The sequence below is a fragment of the Branchiostoma floridae genome, chromosome 14 (genome assembly GCF_000003815.2).
Source record: "Branchiostoma floridae strain S238N-H82 chromosome 14, Bfl_VNyyK, whole genome shotgun sequence".
Lineage (NCBI taxonomy): Eukaryota > Metazoa > Chordata > Leptocardii > Amphioxiformes > Branchiostomatidae > Branchiostoma > Branchiostoma floridae.
The window spans coordinates 7,132,500-7,154,289 of NC_049992.1; the positions used below are offsets into that span (position 1 = coordinate 7,132,500).

Here is a 21,790-nt window from a genome sequence, read left to right on the forward strand (position 1 = left end):
AGTGTTTGCCTCGGAGCAAATCTTGAATTCTCTTTAGTAAATTTGTCGTTTTCATGCCATAAGTTGTAATAATTGAAACATGTAATGACCATGATAATTTTGGCGTAAGATGTAGGCCGAGGTGTTTATGAGAGGATACGCCAGTCAACCGAATACCCATAAAATACAGTAATAATAAGTTCACTGCAGGCCAATGTGAAGGCTTTTGCTATTAATGTGGAACACAGTGAGGATATTGCACATGATTTATTCAGATGTAGATGCATACTGTCATTGAAACTTAAATCAGAAGAAGCTAGACTGAAGTTGAACACAAAAGAAAACCAAAAACTAAAATCAAGAGATGATAGACTGAAGTGGAATGTCAAAGAAAAGTGGATCCACAGAAACGGACTTTACAACAGAACTTAACAACAGAGCTCAAAGATGTGCCTGTTGTGATGTAGGATTTTACCATGGTCAATATTGACTGATGTATACATAGATCATGTGTGTGTGTGTGTATTTGTGGTGTGTTTGCCTGGGTACAAGCATGCATTCGTGTCTCAGTATGTGTTTGTATGTCATCAACAAACATGAAAAACCAAGCAACCTGCCAACCAATTTTTTTTTAATCATCCAACTGACCAATGGCTATGCAAACATTTCTTTCACAGTTAAGGTAAAACTGACCAGACAGTGGTTTTGCAAGTTAACTGATGGACTCCTGATAATTTTTGAATGGTAGCAACAGGACAAATATGAAAAAAAAAACTTATCTATCAAACTGACCAATACCTATGCAAACATTTCTCCCAGTGGAGACAAAACTGGCCAAACAACAGTGGTTTTGGCAAATAACTGACAGAGTGTAGTAGGTATTGGCAGCAGGACAAACTGGATACAAACTACCAATCTACTGTACTTTGAATTTGCTTACTTTCACAGTAGGAGGGGAAAGGATGTTTTGACTATGTTTTCAGTAGTTGTACATTTATAAGGTATTATTACAAGGGAAATGCATAGTTGTGGTCTCATAATGTGGTGGGAAAAACAGTTAAAGAAAACCGCTGCAAACAAGATTTGCAGTACCAAGTCTACAGAGGCAGTTAACTGACAGATCCGACGTGAAAGCTGGCTGCACGACAAAACAGGAAACATCAAGGACAGTAGATTAGATAGACCCTTGCCTAGCCAGAATTTGTCAGGGGAGACACAATCTACTTTGAAATGCCAAGGGTACAAGAGTGAACAAGTATTGTAATTACAGTTGTGACAGAAACATTGGCAGTCAGTTGGGGGATGGGGGTGGTGGTGTTTGTAGCTTTTGGTACAAAGTCTTGAGCAGTGCTGTCTCCAATTTTTACAATGTGTTATGTCCCACTTGTTTTGGCAAGCCCATATTGTTGATTTTGTTGTTAAATCTGCAGTTCAAGCAAAGTTTTCATCAATTTCATGTCTTGAAGTTTAGATTTTTTTGCAGATGGGGTAGAATTTGTGTCCAACTCCACAGGAAACTTTCTGTACTGGTATGGAGGGATGAGACCTTGAGACAGCCCTGGTCTTGAGACCCATTTTTGGAGGGCATTAGGGTGGAAATTATTTGGTTTCATAAGTGAAGGGAAGACTTAGAATGTCTTCCCTTCACTTATGAAACCAAAAAATTAGATTTTATAATTTATTTGCTATGAAAGAAATCAATTATACAATGACGTAAGGCACTAATAAAGATTCATTGCATTTTTAAGATTACGATTCAATTGTTTGGGGGTGACCAGGAATTGCCATCCATTTAATCAAATCACCATAGGCTTATACAGATTTCCTTAGAAAGAGTCGCCACTTGTGTGTTTGCTGAGTGAAAATGTCGCATTTGACTGAACTAGATTGAGTTAGGGGGCATTATTTCTTAGGGTGTGAAACAAGCGTTTGTGTTAGTTTTGCCTAATTGCACACTTTGTGCGTTTGTCAAGGGAACTTGCTAGAGATGATCTCATGGAGAAGGTGAAAATTGTGCGATGAAAGGGCAAGTAGTTCAGACCGAATTGGGAATTCCTTCTGAAGATGGCAAGTCAGACAAGGAAAGGGAATTAACGAGGTCACCCTCATGATGCAAACTCTGGAGAAATTCTCTTCACAAAAGCTTGCTGTAGTGTTGTCGTTTCTCTGGTGTTATGATGAAAATGTACATGTATTCATTGTATTCATTGTTCAAGATATTTTCTGTTATATCTTATTCATGATACTTAGCCTTGCCTTTTAGCTTGCCATACTCATGTCTTTAACTTCAAAATTGATCATTTTCGTTCTGCAAATTACAAATGGCAGGTGAGTATTTTGAACCTCGGTTACTGTTTTTATTTCAACAAAGTCCCTACAAAATATCAAAAGCATTTGCTCCAGAATTCGCTGCAGAATTGTCCAGTCATAAAGATTTATTTTTCAGTAAATAGCGTTTACCTCCATCAACGTAACTGTTTATTGATTCGTGGATAAATACATGGTTGTCACAACAATGACGATGATGGATGGAATACTGTTGACACCAAGGTCAAATGGAACTTAACCTGCCATAATTTGTATGAGTTGCCATGACAACATCAGAATTTTGAGCAGTTTGCTAGACAGGTGTGGACGCCAAGAGAGCATCAGCTATTGCTAGTCTCTACAATGTTAAGTTGTTTCACGCAAAACTAAAGTCACCCATGGGAGAGTTGTGATGGAAGTTTTGTCTCCCTCCTACAAAAGGTTCTTAATGTCAATAAAAATTCGGCACCCTCTGAAGACCCCGCTTTTCACTGGGCTTCCAATTCCCGGCGGGTGGCTGTAGAATAGGAAAAACATAACATGCCCTAACCTGGGATTAAACCCAGACAGATCTAAGCCCTTCTAATCCTCATGTGACGACTGACAGCGGTGGGATCGATACGCTTCCGTCAGCGCTGAAATCCTGGGGGCCTCGGCGAGATGGAAGGGAAAAGAGAGTGTTTATTCCCGAGGAAATTTTCCAAGGCCATAGCTTGCACCTGACTTAATACATCTAGTGACAATGACGAATGGTGTTGTGTGTTAAACGAAAGATTCGGGTCACCTTGGGCTTTTTTGGAAGACGTTTCTGATGATTGGAAAATGTTTTTTCTCGGCGCCTTCGATTCTAAGCTTGTTGGCTTAAGGATTAGTTGCCACGGTGACGGGAAATAAAGAATGGCCGTCCTCATGAAAAGTGATCAGAGCAGCAATACGTGTTAAGCCCGTCATTTGTAACCTTGCATTCGTAACTCTCCAGGTGGCGCTGAATGAATGAAGATGCAGCCGTTAAATTCCCTCCGCGATTTTGGCGCCAGAAGAGCTGATAAGATGTTGGTATCGGTCTGAAATCTTCCCAAGTATCACCTCTAAGGATGTCTCCAAGGACAGAAAAGATTTAAGCATAGCTTTCAAATTACACTGCAGTAAATGGCTGAAGTAGATAAATAGTGAAATTTCAGAACTCTCTGTGTTACTGATATTGTATTCTGAGAACATTAGAAAGACAGTGCTACAACAAGATCTATGCTTTCAAGAGATCAAAATTTAATCTTTTAAGAAAAACCCAGGCATGTAGGATTTCTGTACAAGCTTTGCCTACTGGAATCTGTGAATCAAATTGTTTTAGCATCCTGCTATCTTACATGTATGAAAAGCCTTTCAGTCATCAGATGTAAATAGCTGCTGTCGGGGGTGCTGAAACTGTTGGTGTTATTGTACTGGAGATTTTCAGTTCACACTTGAGACTGATGGTGGAGTTTCCTTGTGTATCTCTACATTGACCAAGGCTTCTCTTATACCAGAGTCTTCTGACTGTATATTTTGCTTATTCCACAGAGAACTGACTGTATATATTGTCTGTTCCCACAGAGAACAGCCTCATGTTTTCTACTTCCGTCTTGAGCTCTCTTGGCCTTCTGGGTCAGTCCTTGGCGTGAGGAGGAACATGCTCAGTATTACTCCAGGCACAAACGTGTTGTACTGTCAAACACAGCACTTAACCTGAGTGCTCTTTTCAACTCAGTACTGGGCCACATCAATCAAAGTTCTTGCTTCTTGGACTAGAGAAACAAGAGGGAAAGGAAAACCCTGCTGGTTTGTACTGTAAAGTAGCCTAACTAGAAGAGAACATATATGCTGTTTTTGTACCACATCATAATGTCAGGTATCCTTTGGGGGAACTGGTTTTATTTCATCAAAGATAGACAAAAATGAAAAAGAAAACAGAAGGAAAAAACAAATAAGACAGAAGAAAGCATAAAAATGTGCTGGTAAGTCAACTAGATGGTTGAATCTACTGAAATCCTGAAGCAAGACAATATGTAAGATCGGTATAATGAGTCAGGGATATGCATGATTGGTTAGAAGATTTTATGAATACCACAGACAGAAGCCTTGGCAATGGATATTCCTTGAAGTTCGTAATGTAATGGCCCTGAAGGATTGACTGTAGTCTTTATAAGTCATGTGCTACACCAGTGGGTGTGTGGGTGTGTGGGTGGGGGTGGGGTCTGTAATCTTCCTCCTTTAGTGCCCGTGAAAATGCAGTCCATCTTGAGATGGGACGCCTGGGTGGCACAGAAGATGAATTCTCCTTCCATAGAAGTCTCATTTCCAGCCAGGTCTTGCACCATTTACCCCAATCCTGCTGCCCTACAGGAAGGAAGATTAATCCGATGCCATTACTCATTCATGTGCGCTGGATCTGGGGAAGTGGGCCAAGATTGTAGATGGTGGGCCTCCCCTTTAAAGGTTCCGTAACTCGTAGATTTGTTCTCTGTAGGCAACACCAATTCTTTTCTTTGTTTGTCATTTTGAAAGAAGAATGTATCAGCAGGACAACATGAAAACAAAATGCAAGGAGGAAAACTCGAATGGAACCGTAGTCTCCTCTTAAAATTGCACAAACCTACAGTTGTAGGTACAGACTTTTGCCTCAGACACTATATTTTCATACTGATCTTCCTGTTTCTGTAAACACGAAAACCAGCAATTGAGAACAATTTGCTTACGTTTTACGTGGACAATCTGCTCTCTTTAAAAGTTATGGGCTTAATTTCCTACTAGAAGTTTCCCTGGCTGATTGTAGTGAAAAATTATATTCTTTTGTAGTTAACTCTGACTCACAACTTGTTCCTTTGTCCATTTAAATTCAGTAAGATTCAAGATAATTTGCGTGAAACAGAAGTGAATTGAAACCAATCAATTCAAACCATGGCTTGGGGGCTTTTGTGAGAGACTTTCCAGTTCTCTCTCCAATCCAATGTATTGACTATTGGTCCTGTGGGGCTTTTACGGCTCTTAAGATGAAACTCAGGTTTAGGAGGTTCCTTGGGCCCAAGTTGATATTTTTCCTGATACCGGTAAGGCTCTGTGAAGACTATCTCATACTGGTAACCTGCTCTGGAAAACACCTGCACACTGACCCTTTCACTTCTGAATGGCATTGTACCATGTGGTACATTTTGTTTTATATCTCTCTGCAGTTTGGTTTTGTTGGGATGTTTTACTGTAGTTTCCAATCATCTGGTATGCCCATGCATATAAAACTGCCTGTGAACCTGCATGTGCCTGTACCAACTGTGGCATGCCATAATGAAGCTTTTATTTCCTCTCGTTTTGTGCCGATATGTTCTCACTTAGTTAAAACTGGCCAAGCTTAAAGTCGTAACAGTAACGGTTTTGTGATAATGTTGCTTTTGCCGTATAACACAGGCCTAGGTTTATAGTTACTACAGTGGTGGGACTATTTGATATGTGGTTTTTGTTGAGAAAATGTTTTCTGTAAGGGGTGGCTTTTTCCACACTTCACACTCATTGTGCAATGTATTTGTGAGAAACCTTGAAGATGCTACAAACAAGACATGAGAAATAAAATATGAAAATTGGGACAAAAGTAATATATTCTCTAGGACCTGTGGTTTTCTGTATCTCATATTCCCAGGGCCTCTCAGGAAAGAAGTTCACAATCACTTTGAGAGCCAACTTGGTAAATCTGTTTATTTATATAGCAGAACTGTGCTAGAACCCCCCTCCCCAAATGGATTCTTTTTCAAGAATCATGTCGCTGCATTGATATAGCCTTTACAAGAAAAGTGTTCGATAATTTCCCTTGTATTGATCCCTGTTTTGTTGTGTGCTTGGAATGTAGAGACTCCCACAGGAATGTGAGTATTGGTTTTTGGGCTTTGCTTTCCACAATGCAGATGATCCTGAATATATCTAACATTGTACAAGCATTTTCTCCTACAATGATCAATGATTTTTTTCTTTAACCCTCTCAACACGTCATAAATTTTTTTCCTGTATACCATATACGACATATAATTCCAGTCTATACAGGTGTCAATTAGTACTTTTTGGGTATTAATAGTACAGCTGTTATGTAAGGAGTAGACTGGGAAAACTATATATTGCTGGAAAGCTCACAGAATGGCCTTTCCAAAACAAGCAAAATAAATATCATACCATCAATCTGAGGACAGCAATCGTCATGGAAACCACTCAAAAACACATTTGCAACACTCCCAAAAAAAGTTTCACAAAAGAAAACATTTGGCTAGGGGCTGAGTTTTTTGTGTCATTTATCATAAAACTATGTAGAAATACTCAACCATACATACACAATGCTGGTATGCTGTTAGAATGACCAAAAACTAAAAATCAAAGCATGATTTCAAATAAGTTCAGTGTTGATAAACAAATGTTCACCCCAATAAACAGCTGTGCCCCCCTCCCCACACCTGTAGTTGTACTATAAAAAATAAATAAAAATGATGAATATGCCTTGTGCTAAATGGCAAATTATTTTTCTGAATGTTTTCCACATATCAGGGAGTCAAATAAATCCACTTACTATGACTTGGGTAGAGAAACAGGTATCAGAGTATATAAAATGTCTATTTGGACCAGTGACCTATCTGACCTGACCTGGACCTCCTTATTCCCCAAGAAAAACAACAAGGAAGCATGCATGTAGAACTCATTAGACACGGTGATATCAGCTCATTTGATCTCAACAAAAACAGCTGGGTGTTTGCCTTGCTGTCCCTCAAGGATTTCCCTGTCATCACTCCTGTAAGCCTCCAACAAAATTATCCACCAAACTGTCTCCATTTCTGCTAAATTTACTAAATAAACCTGAAGAAAACTGAAGCCAAAACACACGCTGGAGGCCTCAGAAACAGGGCTCAAATGCTACATCCCTTCTGGTTGGTCAAAGATACAAGCATCCTGATTGGCAGACTCTGCCAAATTTCCCATTTCACAGTAGTCAGTTTGAATTTCCCGTCGGAATTAAACCTGAAGCCACGATCGATCGTGGCTTCTCGTGTCCTATGGGAAAGCCATGATAGTGGCTTCTCGTGCTGAGAGGGTTAAGTTAAGAAGGAAATACTAGAGCATACTGCATTTAACATTCAGCTGATGACAGCATTCTAATAATTTCGAACTCTTTCAAACCTAATTTGTTTTGATTTCAGTTCTCCTTTTTTTCAGCAAAAGATGTTTTAGATGGGTTGGTTCATGCATGGGTAGAAGAATTCCCAAATCAAAACATATTGTTACTCTACTACATTGTAGTCCTACCATTGATACATGTAGCATGTCTGTTCTTGTTACACCAAAGCAACAAAGGAGTGAACCTTGTGCATGGCTATCTCCAGGACATATCCGTCCATCTGCTCATTGAAACAGTAAAAGATTTCACTCCATCTTGCAAGTAGTGTAAAATCCTACCAATTTTGTGGCTGCTTTCCTCTCTATGTACCAACCAAACAGGCACTTCCCCTCTTGCTGACCCAAACATTGATTTTAAGATTGCCCAGAAGATGACTCAAAGTACAGGCCAGATCCACACCATTAGTTCTCAGTATTGCTTCCTTTATGGCCTTGCGTGCAGCAGGGGATATCGACTTTCAGAGCAATTGCCACATCGTTGGATCGTTTGTTGCGGGAAAGTCGGCCACTTTCTCATGCTGCACTGAATGTGTTCAGTCTAGGGTAACCAACAAATATCACGTCTGTTTTGTTGTTAATGTTCCATACGGTTTTCCTTATCTCTTATTATTGCATAGCACTGTCTTCTTTCTTTGTGCATGGTTATGCACTGTGGAAGGAACGTATGGTTATCTGTGTCAGAGATTATATTTCTTATCAATAGAATTATAGCTGGTAGATTTTCTTGTACCATAAATGCCATTAAGTTTGCGTAAAACTATTAATTTTGCAGAAGAAAGAAAATTGAGTGTTAGCAATTACCTTAGCCATAGTGTCAATCAGACTTGTCATAGCGTTAGAGAGGACACTGTTACCCTGTTAGTTTCTGTTCATATTCAGCATAAGTGCCTGCATTACATCATAGTACTAGTACTGTACCAAATGCATGTACAGTATGCACTTGCTTAGACAAGTGGGTAGGCCAGCAGAAGGCAGAACACAAAATTTTGTGCTGTCTTTATAGTCAGCCCTAACAGGAAATGTGCCTAGCATGTTTATTTTGATAATATATGCAGACAAATGTGGTAAATTTATTGGGAACATGACAGGAAAATGGAATTTAGATGAGTCAATGTCACAGTGCAATGAATAGCAATTTTCCCGAAATTATTTGATCATAACACCCAAAATTATTCATTAAAGTATCATCGAAACCTGTGGATGAATAACGGAAATGCTCCCGTTGTCAAAGATTTAGCAGTGGATGAGTAATCTTCATGTGGTTATCGTCATGATGTACATGTATGCATGCTGTGATGCGTAGACAATGAGTGTATTGAAGTTTGATGTGTGTGGTTGATCCCAGGGCCATTTCCCCAACCTGCTGTCGTCAACAGCAGGCATTCAGCTTTGTGTTCAACATTCAGCCTGCTCAAGTATCTATTTGGCACTGACGTTGGGTATTTGTAGGGTTTAGGTAGAAGGGAGAAGTTAATCAGAAATAGAAATCAACATTTCCGAGAAAATGCAGGATGTGTCCCTCCCAGTTATTCACTTTTGTCAAGCTACTGGCATACGATACTATACTATATGGCTCAACTCTGAAGCATTTCCAAAAGAAGACCACTTTGCACTTTGTATCACTGCAACAGCTAATATTTTATTTATATTTGCTATAACAGCTAACATTTTGTTCATATTAGCTGTAACAGTTTTTGTTCAAATTTTCTGTAATAGCTAATATGCTGATGTCACTGGCATTTCTATGCTCTGATTGGTTCATGACAGAAGAAGATGAGCACACCAGCAAAAACACTTTGTTAAACTTTTCCTTTTGGAATGATAAAAAAATTATTTAAAAAAGTTAAATATTGTTCCAAAACCCCAGTGTTTACACATGTCAACCAAATTTTTCCAGGCATGGTTTTATGGAGCAAATTGTCAATGAACAAATATCTTATATGCTAATCTATTATAATAAGCACATATCCAGCTGAGAACATAGTGCTTATAAGCATAAAAGGTGAGCCAAACTATGACATGAATCATAAACTGGATAGGAAAAGTAATCCTAATGATTTAGATTGAAGCTAATACTGCTTTTATATCTGTTGAGATGGGCTCTATTGCTGGGAAATAAACTACCTCAGAGCAACACTAAAGACTCGAAAATAAAGCTATAGAAAACTTTGTGGTGACAGATAAAGACTCTCTGTGGATATGAAGGTTGTAAATTTTTTATTACCATCTTTTTCATGTTTCATTTTATGGAACAACGGACAATAAACCGGATAGTGAGTGAGTGGAATTTGGCATTTGTCGACTTTCTTTTATGCCACAGTTACCCATTTAAGAAGTATTGATAAGACTGAAAAAAAATAGTATTTTTGCTCACTCCGTTTTTGTGTGAAAGAAAGTGAAAATGCTTAAAAGAAACACTCCTAAGCTCTTTTGACAGTATGTTGCAGAAAGGAAACAAATTTTAGGTTGAATTGGAAAATGCTCCATGGTAACATAGTGCAAGTGTGACTACAACTTGTACTGAAATTTCTCAACTTCACAAGATTTCTCAGTAGCACCCTAAAATATAGAGAGAAAATTTCTAAAACAAATAATTGAATCAGTTCTGCCTTATCTTCGATCCCAGCTCTCCATGCAAAGTCACGATCTGCGCTATCAGTTTCCTCTGTAAAGTCCTGTAATAGGTTAATTGAATGGATGGCTGCAAGCCTTTCTTGCTTGATGAAGCCGGAGATAAGATAGTAAGTGACTTACGGCTTCCCATCATGGTACAATATGCTGGGAGACGGGTCCAGCAGTGCATATTGTGTGTATGATGCACTATCTGTTCTCCTCAGTAACAGGTTCATTTCCAGCTGTTTGACTACATTGTGTACTGGAATCGAAGCCATCTTGCGTATTTTCTTCGAGTCAGGAGCATCGCTTTCCATACATACATACTACCGTGGAGCAGGAGCTAATTACTTACATTATAAGTCATAAGCAGGGGGAAAATTGACATGAAAACCTGGCTTGATGCATTTTTTTAATGAATATTTTATTATAAGACTAAAAATATATTGCAAATTCTTGCCAGTTAGTTACAGGACAAAATTCTAGGACAAAAATTTACACATCTTATGACTTTTCTAATCTAAAACCAAGGAGTTTTCATGCTAAAACCTAATCAAATTCTTAATAAGCTAGGTTGTACCTCATTTTTTGTTAACAGTACAAGATGAAGTGTACTTTTGGATTCTGCAAAGTTAAGAGGAAATTTAGTGGCTTGCACCACATTTGACATACAGTATTTTGATTAAGATGCAGAATTTATTGTATGTTCATCTTTGACTGAATCTTGCTTAATAAGATATTTTCAAAATACTGCTAATATTGCTTTGTTAGCTGTCTCACACCTAACAAAAAATACCGGGTAACAAGAATTGAGATTAAGGCTTCATATTCAAAGAACTGTATGACTTGATAATGATTGTGCATTGATGCAATAAAAATCTAATCCATCAGTGTCCATATCACTGTTGATAAAGTTATTAAACAAAGCTTGAGATATTAATCAAAGTCAAACTCCAATATTGGAATAACTGTCTTGTATTCCATCCCACTGACAATGAAACTTGATCATAAAAAAATTCTGATCCTCTGTCCAAAATTCTAGTTTTAACAAATTCACCTGCATATTTTAAAAGCCTGCATCACATTTTTTCTATGAGAATACACAAACAATTTTATAGCATTGCTAATGCCTGCCTTGGGTTATCAGTTCCATTTTCCTCTCCTAGCCTTTTGACAATGATATTAAGTCATACTCTGACTTTGTGCCCAATACAGTTCATACCAAAGGTAAAGGTAAATTTATGTCAAATTTTATCTCTGAGAGAAGAAGAACAAGGTCATAGTATTGCTTATACCAGACTGGGATTGTATTCTACCCCACTGACAAGGAAACTTGATCATACTCTCTATTCAATAGTTTATACCAAATTTTGTCTCTAAGTTAGATAACAACAACAGGAACAATGTTATAGCATTGCTTATGCCTGCATGGCAGGGATATCCTGTATTCCACCCCACTGAAAATGAAACTTCATCATTCTTTGATCCTCTGTCCAGTAGTTAATACCAATTTTTGTCTCTTGAAGTACAAAAACAAGGTTATAGCATTGCTTATGCCTGGCTGGGATATTCTGTATTACACCATGGATAGTGAGTGAATGAGTGACACCACCGACAATGAAACTTAATCATACTCTGATCCTTTGTCCAACATTTACTCCCCAATTTTGTCTCAGGAAGTACAAGAACAAGGTTATAGCATTGCTTATGCCAGGACTGGGGTTATCAGTATTCCACCCCACTGACAATGAAACTTGATCATACTCTGATCCCCTTCCAGCCAGCGTTGCGATGGAGCGCAGGGATTGGTGCTTTACTGCGCACAGTGATTACCCGACCAGATTGGGGGACGTAAAACTTTTCATAAATCTGCCGGCTCCACCTCCCTTTACAGTCAGAGTGGGATGCTGCAGGACAGCGTAAATCTGTGCACTGTTGTATGGGTTAAGAGTGGTAAACTGTTATAAGCACTGAGAATCTGTATGATATCATGTTCTTGTTGTTTTGAATCACACTGTAGTTTGTACTTCATCCCATGTGACCCATAACCTATTGCACTTAGTACTCCATCGTATATGGACAAGAGTTTAAATGGCGATAGAATTGCAGGTCAAGTCGTTTGTGTCAGAAGTCTCTTTAAGATGGAGATAATATAGAGCATCAATAGCTTATGGTATATTAATATTAGATTTCTTTACTAAAAGCTCCTTGATGTAATTCATTTTGGATGGTTGTTCAGCTTTTGTATTTTATTTGATAAAATTCGTGATGATAAATCTTGTATCTTATTTTGTAAAATTCCCTTGTTACAGAAATAAAAGCACTCTGTTTCATTCATGTGTACATCTTGTATGCAGCTCTCAAAAATGTTACTGGAAGCAAAACTGTTTTCTTGCAGGTGCAAGACCCCCCCCCCCCATCTCTCTCAAAACAAAAGGTTTATGAGTTGCATAACAGTTTGACTTGTTTTTGACCTATAAAATGTACAATACCTAACATAAATCCTATACAATTTCAAATCCAAAACTTCCTATTGCCCCCTATTGAATTCATATTGAGCTGCAATTCGTGCATACTTTCCCAAAAATTTTTGTGGGTTGCATTGCAATTTTTTTTTCAGTCTTAATCCAATTGGGCATTTGTGTTAGCTTTGATTTAAGGAACATAATACACAGATTAAAGAAACAGTTTATTTTTCAGAAGCAAAGATAAATACACACAAGCCGTGGTTGTTCATCCATATGTATTTTGCAGTAGATTGAGGATAGGCCGTGCCGCATGCCATTAAACTGTTAGTTATATTACACATAATGAACCTGTTGGAATGCATGGCCACAGCTGAGCTTCTCTGATGTATGTGTCGGTATAACAAGTTGTTAGGCTGAAAATGCAACAGGAATCCTAATCAAGCTGTTGTCTTATAAAGCAATGCATGTAAAGCAATGTTTTACGTGAGATTGCTTTGAACTGGCAGGCTGTTTGCATGCCATCAGTGCTGTGTGGAAGTCTAAAGGATTCCGCTCGAGAAAGCTCTTCAGTTGTAAAGTCTTTAATCTGCGGAAATGGCAGACTTGAAAATAGGGCCGGATATTGCAGAGGCAATATACTCACCAATCCAGCAACTAGGTCTTTCTCTAAATGATCCTCTGACAAGACTACAGTTTCTTTTATGTACATTTTGTACATTCATCACTGACTGCATAGCTTGATTGCAGGACATTATGGACCTATTTGCTGATTGCAGGGTCATACACTGCTCTAGTTTGAACGTCAGCGCATGATGTACAATGTACATAAAATCTACTGCGTACAGTTGGGTTTAACCCAGCAACTTCACCATGTTGTAGGGCAGAATTTTGAATACTGGAATCAATATACAGAATACAATTATGTTTATTTAGCACTGCACTCACACAAGTCTTGCATGAATGTGTTCATAGTTACAGTATTTGTACAGGGAACATTTGAAGTGTGAATCCCTATAAATGAAATTGTGTTATATCTTGTACCATGCTCACTCACGTTGCTGAGCTTACATGCATCTCTGTTGTTATGATCCAGTCCTTGAAAACTTAGACTTAGACTGGTTGCCCATTGTAAAGTAAAGATGAAAGCAATGATGCTCAATTCGTGTGAAACATGAGGCTTTGATTTTACACATGTGGAAAGTGGTGGTTGAAAGCAGCTTTGTTATGGCTTGTGTTTTGGCCAAGCACGCTGGTTCACCCGTACCTTTCTCAATAAGTGTGTTTACAAAATGCAAGATGATTGAGACTCTTTTTGCTATTATGCCTTGTGCTCCCTCATAGCCAGGCCTATTGGCTTCACATCCCCCCCCCCCCCCCAAAAAAGAACAAAACGACTATGTTAGCTTTACTTTCGTGTACAGACCTGGGCATGAACTCTAGGTCTGGCCATTGGCTCCACGGAATTTAAACCGAATTTGGCAAGTAGCGGACACGACTAGAGCGCTAAATTTGTTCCTTGTTAGTAACTCTCCATCTCTTTGGATTTGCATGGTTCCATTTCCTTGTAGAGTAAATCACTTAATTCCCTTTCCAAGGACTCGCACCTGCACTTTAACCTCCCAATCTCCAAGCCAATCAGAAGTTTGTAATGAGTAGATGCAGACGATACGGGTTGATGCATATCTGGATCGCTCTGCCTTCGATTCTTCAATTTCCTGAATTAAAAGAACAAGATTTGCACAGGTTGCCTCAAGGGGTGTTTTATAAGAAGAAAGTGCTTTTCATTAAGGCGAGGCCTCCTCTTTTCTAGGAGAAGCTGTAAAATGGGTAGATTTATTGTTAAGAAGAAATGACGATGTAAACATTATAAGTGCATTTTAACTTTAATTTGTAGGTCAGACAACTATTAAGGCACCCTTTCCTCGCTGGATGGAAACCACAATTGGGTTTATATGACCTATGTCTTTATAAATTGAATGTGATCCATGATGTGAGTATCATTTGAAAGACAACATACTACTCTATCAAGAAAATTAAATGTTTGAGCTATGTGTAAATTGTTCTAGATGACCATTTGTTGCACAGTGGTTGTTGTCAAAGGAGACAAAGTTAAGAAGTTAACATTCCTGTGGAAATTGAAGAGAAATATTTAGTACAATGTATTTGATACCATTTGGCATTAGGCATTTTATAGCATTTTTGTTTATTCTTACGATTGACATAATAACATTCTTGCATTTTGCCATTGAAATTACATTATAAGCATAGGGATTTTCATTTCATTTTCGGTATTTTGATAAAACTAGGCACAAAAAGCAAATTTCTTAGTAACTGTTATTTCTGTAGCAAGACACTCTTAGCTTAGAGTGATTTGTGCCAACAGTGATTTCATAATGTGACATCTTAGGTCACACGTTTTTATAGGCACTTGAGTTCATGAAGATGATTTATCGTGTCCTAATACTTTCCAATTTCACTGTCCAAAGTGATGTACAATCTGGTTCAACCCAATTCTGTAAAACAGGGGCAGGGGACCTCCATGTTTGGTGTGACCTTTATTGAAAGACTAATAGTGACCTTGGAGTAGGAAATTTGATAATGTCGCAGGGTAGTTGGCCAATTGACCTTCGAGTTGCTGCTGGACTGCTTAATGTAAAGGGAGACGTTGGCACCGATCCACAAAATCTCTGCTACATGTACATAATGTACATTATACTACATACTGTGAATGCAGAAGTTTTTTGAGGTGGTTTTGTGCTTACAGTTTTCACAGTGGCTACATTTTGTACCTCATTTCAACTTTTTCTTTATCTTGAAGTTTTATTTGAATCTACATGACGTGAAGTTATCCTGGACGTATAACGTTAGTTAACCTTTATCGGCCTTTAACCTATATCCGTTGTGTTGCTAAACAGGGTATCCAGGGATATTAAGTCGATGAACTGTAGTTTCAAATTGTACCATTTTCAAGATATTGCAGTTTGAAACCATCATCTGTCGATTTGATATCCCTAAATACATTGTTATTAAAAAGAACGGATAAAGGTTACCCTACGGATAAAGGTGTACTAGCGTTAACAGTTTTAGAATGTTCAGTTGGAAGGTGGTAGAGATTTAGAATGATTGAATGTCCACTGGGAAAGGGTTATCAAAACTAATTATGACAGTCGTACATGTATTCTGAAACTTTTGCATTCTTTTGTGACATTTGTTGAATTGAGATGTTGGAAGTTCTGGTGAATATTGCAATCATTGAGTGTATTGAAAGCATAGTTTCTATTTCTACATGTATTTTGAAATTTTGAAAAAATGGAAGATTTATGCCTTTTTTTTATTTCCTCAGCTCCACCCTCAAAACCCAGGAACATCATCTCAACCGTCAACATGACAACCGTGGAACTGCAGTGGGAGACCCCTGTGGACAATGGTGGCCGGAATGACCTTCGCTACAAGATTGTCTGCTGGAGATGTCACGACATCACATGTGTGGAGTGTCGGAGGGCCGTCCAGTATCGTCCAGCTAAGGTGACATACTACAAGAAACTACCTGTCTATACCCTTATCTACATGATTGCGTATATTTTATTGCATCCTTTGGATCAGTGCAAAGGTCTCCAGGGCTGTCTCCAGCTTTAAATTTTTTCCGTCCCACTCGCTGTTTCGGAGAACAATTGTTCATGATTTTCCTTTCAAACGCATCATTCTAACCCTGTAAAAATATAACTTTGTGTCATGAAGTTCAGATTTTTGGGACGGATGGGGTAATATTTTTTTCCTTCCCAAAAGCAAATTTCCATCCTGAGAAGGGGGTATGGTTCCTGTATCAAAATCGTAGAAGAAAAGAACAGTAAATCAAGGGAAAACTTTCAACGCTGTCACTCACTCACCATCTGCTTTTATTATTGTTTGTTGTTCCCAGTCAGGCTATACTTGCTTCCAGTTAAATACGATTTTTGATGCAAATGATTTCAAGCAGTAACAAAAGAAGTAGTCGCACTGGCAGCTGGTGACTTCAGTTGTCTCTGTCAAGTTGCTTCAGATTTGCATTTTTATGTAAAGATATGCAAACTTCATTTATTAACAGAGATGATGGTTTGTTTACAGGTGGGACTGAACAACACTGTGGTGACAATCGAAGGCCTGATGGCGTACACCAAGTATCGCTTCGAGGTGCACGCAGAGAACGGGGTATCCAGTACCAGCAGGGTGAAGGATCGCTTTGAGTCTATCACGCTCAAGACCAACGTCGCTCGTGAGTACAAGTCTACACTCTTTCTGTGGACGAGCCAATAAAACCATCCTTTAGCAAAAGATGCCGATTTCGCAGGCAAACAGTGGCAGCTTGTGGCAATAAATTGAATTACTTTACATTCCACCAAGTCCCTGTAGATTAAATGATTTTTGCCCCATATCAAGTTTAAAACTGCTGCCTAGCCGGAAACCCTTTCGGATTTACCACCAAAAGGCTGTCTTAGTGCGAAGAAGGTTCAAGGTGATTTATTCAAAGAATTGATTCTGGCAACACTCTCTCAAGGTCAAAGTAGGAGGTTCAACTGTAAAACTACAGTTGCACAGCACGCGTACATACATGGCAATACACTCGCTGCTCAGTTTATTGTCACTTTTTTTAGTTTCCCTGTCTTGCAAGGGCTAGAAAAGTCATTCTTGCGCTTAAGATGTCAATATTTGATTGCAGATTGCTATAATAGCTACCTCCCTCCTGATGGAAAATTTACCCTATGAAAGTTTTAACAGTTATGCAGTTCAGATTTAGGTCGAAACTCTTTGTGTGAATTATGTGAGACAATGTACATTTCAAAGTGTAGTCGCTTCTGTATCACCAAACTTGCCGGGCATGCGTTAGTAAAGATAATGAAGCGTGCCAGTAAAACAAATGGGGTCTTACAGCAACTCTTTAACCATTACCGTCCCTCCATAAATCACTTCCTGAGTGATAACAGCCTGATTAAACAATTAGTGTCACAAAGGTCAGCTTATTTTTACTGGGGTGTCAGATGAGATGCGCTCAACGGAAGTATGAGATAGAATTTTTGTCATCACACTGAGATAAAAGTTTGCTCTAAAGCTTGACTTGGGCGATTTTTAGAAAGTTAAGAAGATAGCTGCTTGATATGCCAATTAAACCCTGTCCCAAGCTGGGTGTGTGACACTGACTGAATGGGACAGGTTTTATTGCTGTATCGATTGACCTACAACACTGGTATCTGGACCGTATAGGAACAGAGAGGTCAAGAGGGGCAGTAATCAAGGAAATGTCTTGTTGACAAAGTGTTAACACCCCGGTCAATTTCTATCTAATTTAAAGGTGTCTTTGGCCATTATACAAGTCTAAATTGTACATGTAAGACAGGCAAACTTTTCAACAGATTTGCTATAGTTTCACCCATGCCAGAGAAAAAGTTTTATTATGTCAAAAGCTCCAATATAAGCCTGTTATGTTTTTGAGGTGAATCACACCTTAGTAAGCAGCTTAAAATTTTTCCTGTCAGCTAACCTTGTAACCAAACTTGGTGCCAAAAAGCAAGCTTAGGGGATGTCCCTGTAGCTCAACTGGTAGCAGCCTCACAATTGAGCTCTTTGTCCCAAAAGTTGGTCATTTAGAAACCCTGGTTCAATCATGGGTTCTTTCGGAAGGGATATAAAATAGGAGTCCCGTGTTGTAGGAGACATTAAAGAGGAAGGGCTAGCAACCCTTCCCTGTAAAAATATATACAGGTACTAAGACAGCAAGGGTAAATAAATGCCAAAAGCTTACCATGGCAAGAATTAAGGTAAATTACCCAGTGCACCCAGTTTCTTGAAAGGATTACATTCTATGTCAAAACCTAACAGTTCCTAACACAATCCTGTACTCTCCAAACAGTTTCCACTTATAAGGTAGTTCAGCTTCAGATCCTTCGTCTTCAATACATGCTTTGCAGCAGTCAATAGACATCAATGAACTTTGGCTGTAAGTGCCTCTAGTACCCATAATCAATGCATTTATTGGGACTTTCATCAACAGAAGAGTTTTCCTTATCGATCTACCCAGGCCAAAAGGAAGCACGCTTGTTTCCGTTACTTGACCTTTTAACCGCAAGCAATTGACGGGCTTCTAGCCAATTTGCTTCTCTTGTTATTAAAATCAAATCTTAAGTTCTTGTGTATAGACGTCTGAAGCGCTGGCGTCCCAGTGAGTAGGCTTGCGGACATGGTATCGAGAGGTCACAGGTTCGATTGCTGGCTTTCTGGGCCCTTGGGATTGAGACACTCTACACAACTTTCCTCATTACCACACCCAGGTGCAGAAATAAGTACTGCAAATGCATTTAAGTTCGCAGGGATTGTCAATGACTTAAGTCGTCAAGTAAAAGCCAACCATCAATCAACCAATGAATCAATCAGTTGTGTCAATGCATGGAAGGTTAGAATAAGATACATGCTGACGAAAGACTATGGATGTTGTCTGAAATGTCGGACTGTTTCCAAAACCATATCCAGTTGCTTGAGTAGCTGCTTTTTGGCGTACTTGTGTCAATGATTGCCCAAAGTTGTTGATATATTTTTTTAGCTGGGAAACCGTCATCAGTTAGATAGTGTTTCACCTTTGTGCTGACTCCACTTCAGTGCTGAAAGTTCTGGACTTGTACAGCTCAGATGCAACTGTAGCTTCTGGGACACCACCTTCAATATGGCATCCATTAACACCTTATAGTCTCATAGGAGGATACAAAGAACTGTAGTAGGTCACGTACATAGTGGGTTTGTAGCCTTCAACATGTTCGCCCTTTGTGTTGACTTGACTATAGCCCTGAAACTTTTTCAATAGCTGTTGCAAAAGTCTAGCCTTGGGGAGGCCATCTTTAATATAACATCCATTAACACAAGCTCAGCCGTCAGCAAGACACTGACACCTGTAGTTCCATAGGGAAGCTTTGAAAGCAGATGATGAGCATGTAGTGAGTTCTCCACAGTGCGGTGGGGTGGTGTCAAACATTTATCGCAACCGCAGCTGCGTTGAAGGTATTAATTTGTGTTAAATGTGTCTTTAAGTAATGCACAGAAAGAATATGCAAAGTACACATTTATTGAGAGGGATGTAAGGATGTAAGCTTGAATTCAGCATCAAGAGAACAAACAGTTTTGGTATAATCCTAAGTATGTGTTCCCTGGTACATTTTGAAGGGAGAATTTGCTCACTTTCTTCCAGAGGAAGAAAGAAATTAAATGCAAAAAGACCTTAATTCGTAAGCAGTCAAAGTTTTGCTTGATTTCTTGATTTAGCAAACGGCTATGATATGTTGGTTTTCAGGGGAAAATCTGGTTACTTTCATCCAGACAATAACTATGGCCCTCTAAAGAGAAAATATACGGAAAAGACCTTAATTCTTAGGAATTGTACAGAACAGTTACAGTAACTGTTGTAAGTTTTATAGGAGGTAGGGAGAAATTGCCTTATTTCAGGCACACTTTGACAGTATATTTCGGTAGACATATTAACATATTAACTTGCAAATAAACTTCTTATTAATAGCTAGCTGCACCATGCATGCATAAAGGTGAGTTTTCACTCCAAACTCAGTCTGGCAGTAAAGTTGCATGTACGAGCCGTCGGCAGTGCTAGTGGGATATGCGTGACTGAGAGAGAAGCTTTTATCAGACACACTGGCGCAGTTGTGGTGGTTATGCTCCAGTAATTCAGCCGAGAGGCTCAAGCCAATTTTACACTCCTTGGGAGTATCCAGAACTCCTTGGACTCTACTTTAAGGGATGTGAAGCTGGATTGGGGAGTGGAATTTATGACCTGATAGTGGCTCAAGCTCCCCCAGTAGGGGTTGTGATATAAAGTCTTACTGGTAGGTGTTAGGTTTATGTGTGGGGTCGTTTCAGTATGTAGTTACAGACTGTAGATACATCTTGTACATGGCATCGTAAAGTGTACTGTGTGAGAAAAAAGTTAGTGTAGTGTTGTATTGTATAGTGTAGTGTAGTTTAGTGGAACTCATCTTAAACAGCGAGTCCACTTGAAAATGAATGAATAAAGGTAGGGATGCAGGAAGGAAGGCAAAGGTTTGAAAATATTTCCATACAAACAAACAAACAAAGGAATGGAATATTTTTCACACATGTATCCTCCGCACAAAGTAAGGCATGCAGATGAAAGAATAAGAGTTAGACACTAATGAAAAGCAACAAATTAACATTATGTAGTAAAATTTTCAGCAAGAAATCTAAAACATTTACTTTAGGTTTCGTATCTAAATGAAGTTCTAAGAGGTTTTGGGATCCACTATAATTATAAGAGTCCCCTAGAATACAAATTATGTATTATTGAATGTTAACCCTAGTTTTTCGTGTCTGGAATAACTTGATGCTCTTGAAAGTGACAGATTTCTATGTCATAATCATTTAATCTACAACCCTTTGCATGTTTATGTTGACAGCGATTGAATTATTAATCAAACAGGCAACACACATAAAAAGAGCCATAAAAAGTTAGAAAGTTTGATAGCCGTTATCAAGTCCGCTGAGGAGTCATTAGTTTTATCGTCTCATGAAACTACTCCTGACCTGACCTTGACTTGAATATGATACGGTTCCAAATGTGCGGCCCCAACTCTATCAATCGTCCCAGTTTTCGTAAAACGTGTTACCGCCGTATACTGTAATCTTGTTGGGGGAACGAATATGATGGATATGAGAGGATCATCGGCTAAGTCAAAAGTGCTTCCGCCGTTGCTACACTCTACGTCTTCTTTATCCAATTTGCAGGCCTTTTGTGCGACTTACAAAGTCGTTTGCCCTTAAAATGGGTCAAAGCGTCGCCCAGTAATTACGTTCTTCACACTTGCTGGATAAGCCTGGAGGTCCCTAATGACAGAGCAGTTCGGACTTCATTCAATTTCAGCCGGCAGAAAAGATAAACATCCTTCAGAAAGGCTCCTGAGTGGATCTGGTCCGGACCCAGTTAGATTACAAAGGCTCTCGCCCTCTCCGAAACAAAAAGGAAAAAGCTGTGTAAGTGCATTACCAGGGATCAAAAAGCTCGCAAGGCTTGTGTTGTGTACCAAACTGGATGAGCCGAGATCATGTCTGTTGCTTAGCAACCGGGTCGAAGGTCATGTGAACTGTCAATCAATGTGGCATCTTCCAATACACATGTATAATTGGCTCAGTGCGAGTGTTTCAGGGTCCATCTGGGCCTAAAGGGCAGGTTTACACTCGTAGAGTCGTACAATTATGAA

At 39.0% G+C, this 21,790-nt stretch overlaps 1 protein-coding gene across 1 annotated transcript in view; it reads left to right on the forward strand.

Moving 5' to 3' along the window:
- Positions 1-21,790, forward strand: part of LOC118430062 (ephrin type-A receptor 5-like) — a 154,897-nt gene that overhangs the window by 89,490 nt on the left and 43,617 nt on the right. The window contains exons 5-6 of the mRNA XM_035840770.1: positions 15,889-16,070; positions 16,650-16,797. Coding sequence (XP_035696663.1) covers positions 15,889-16,070; positions 16,650-16,797 — 330 coding nt within the window. The remainder of the gene's footprint in view (positions 1-15,888; positions 16,071-16,649; positions 16,798-21,790) is intronic.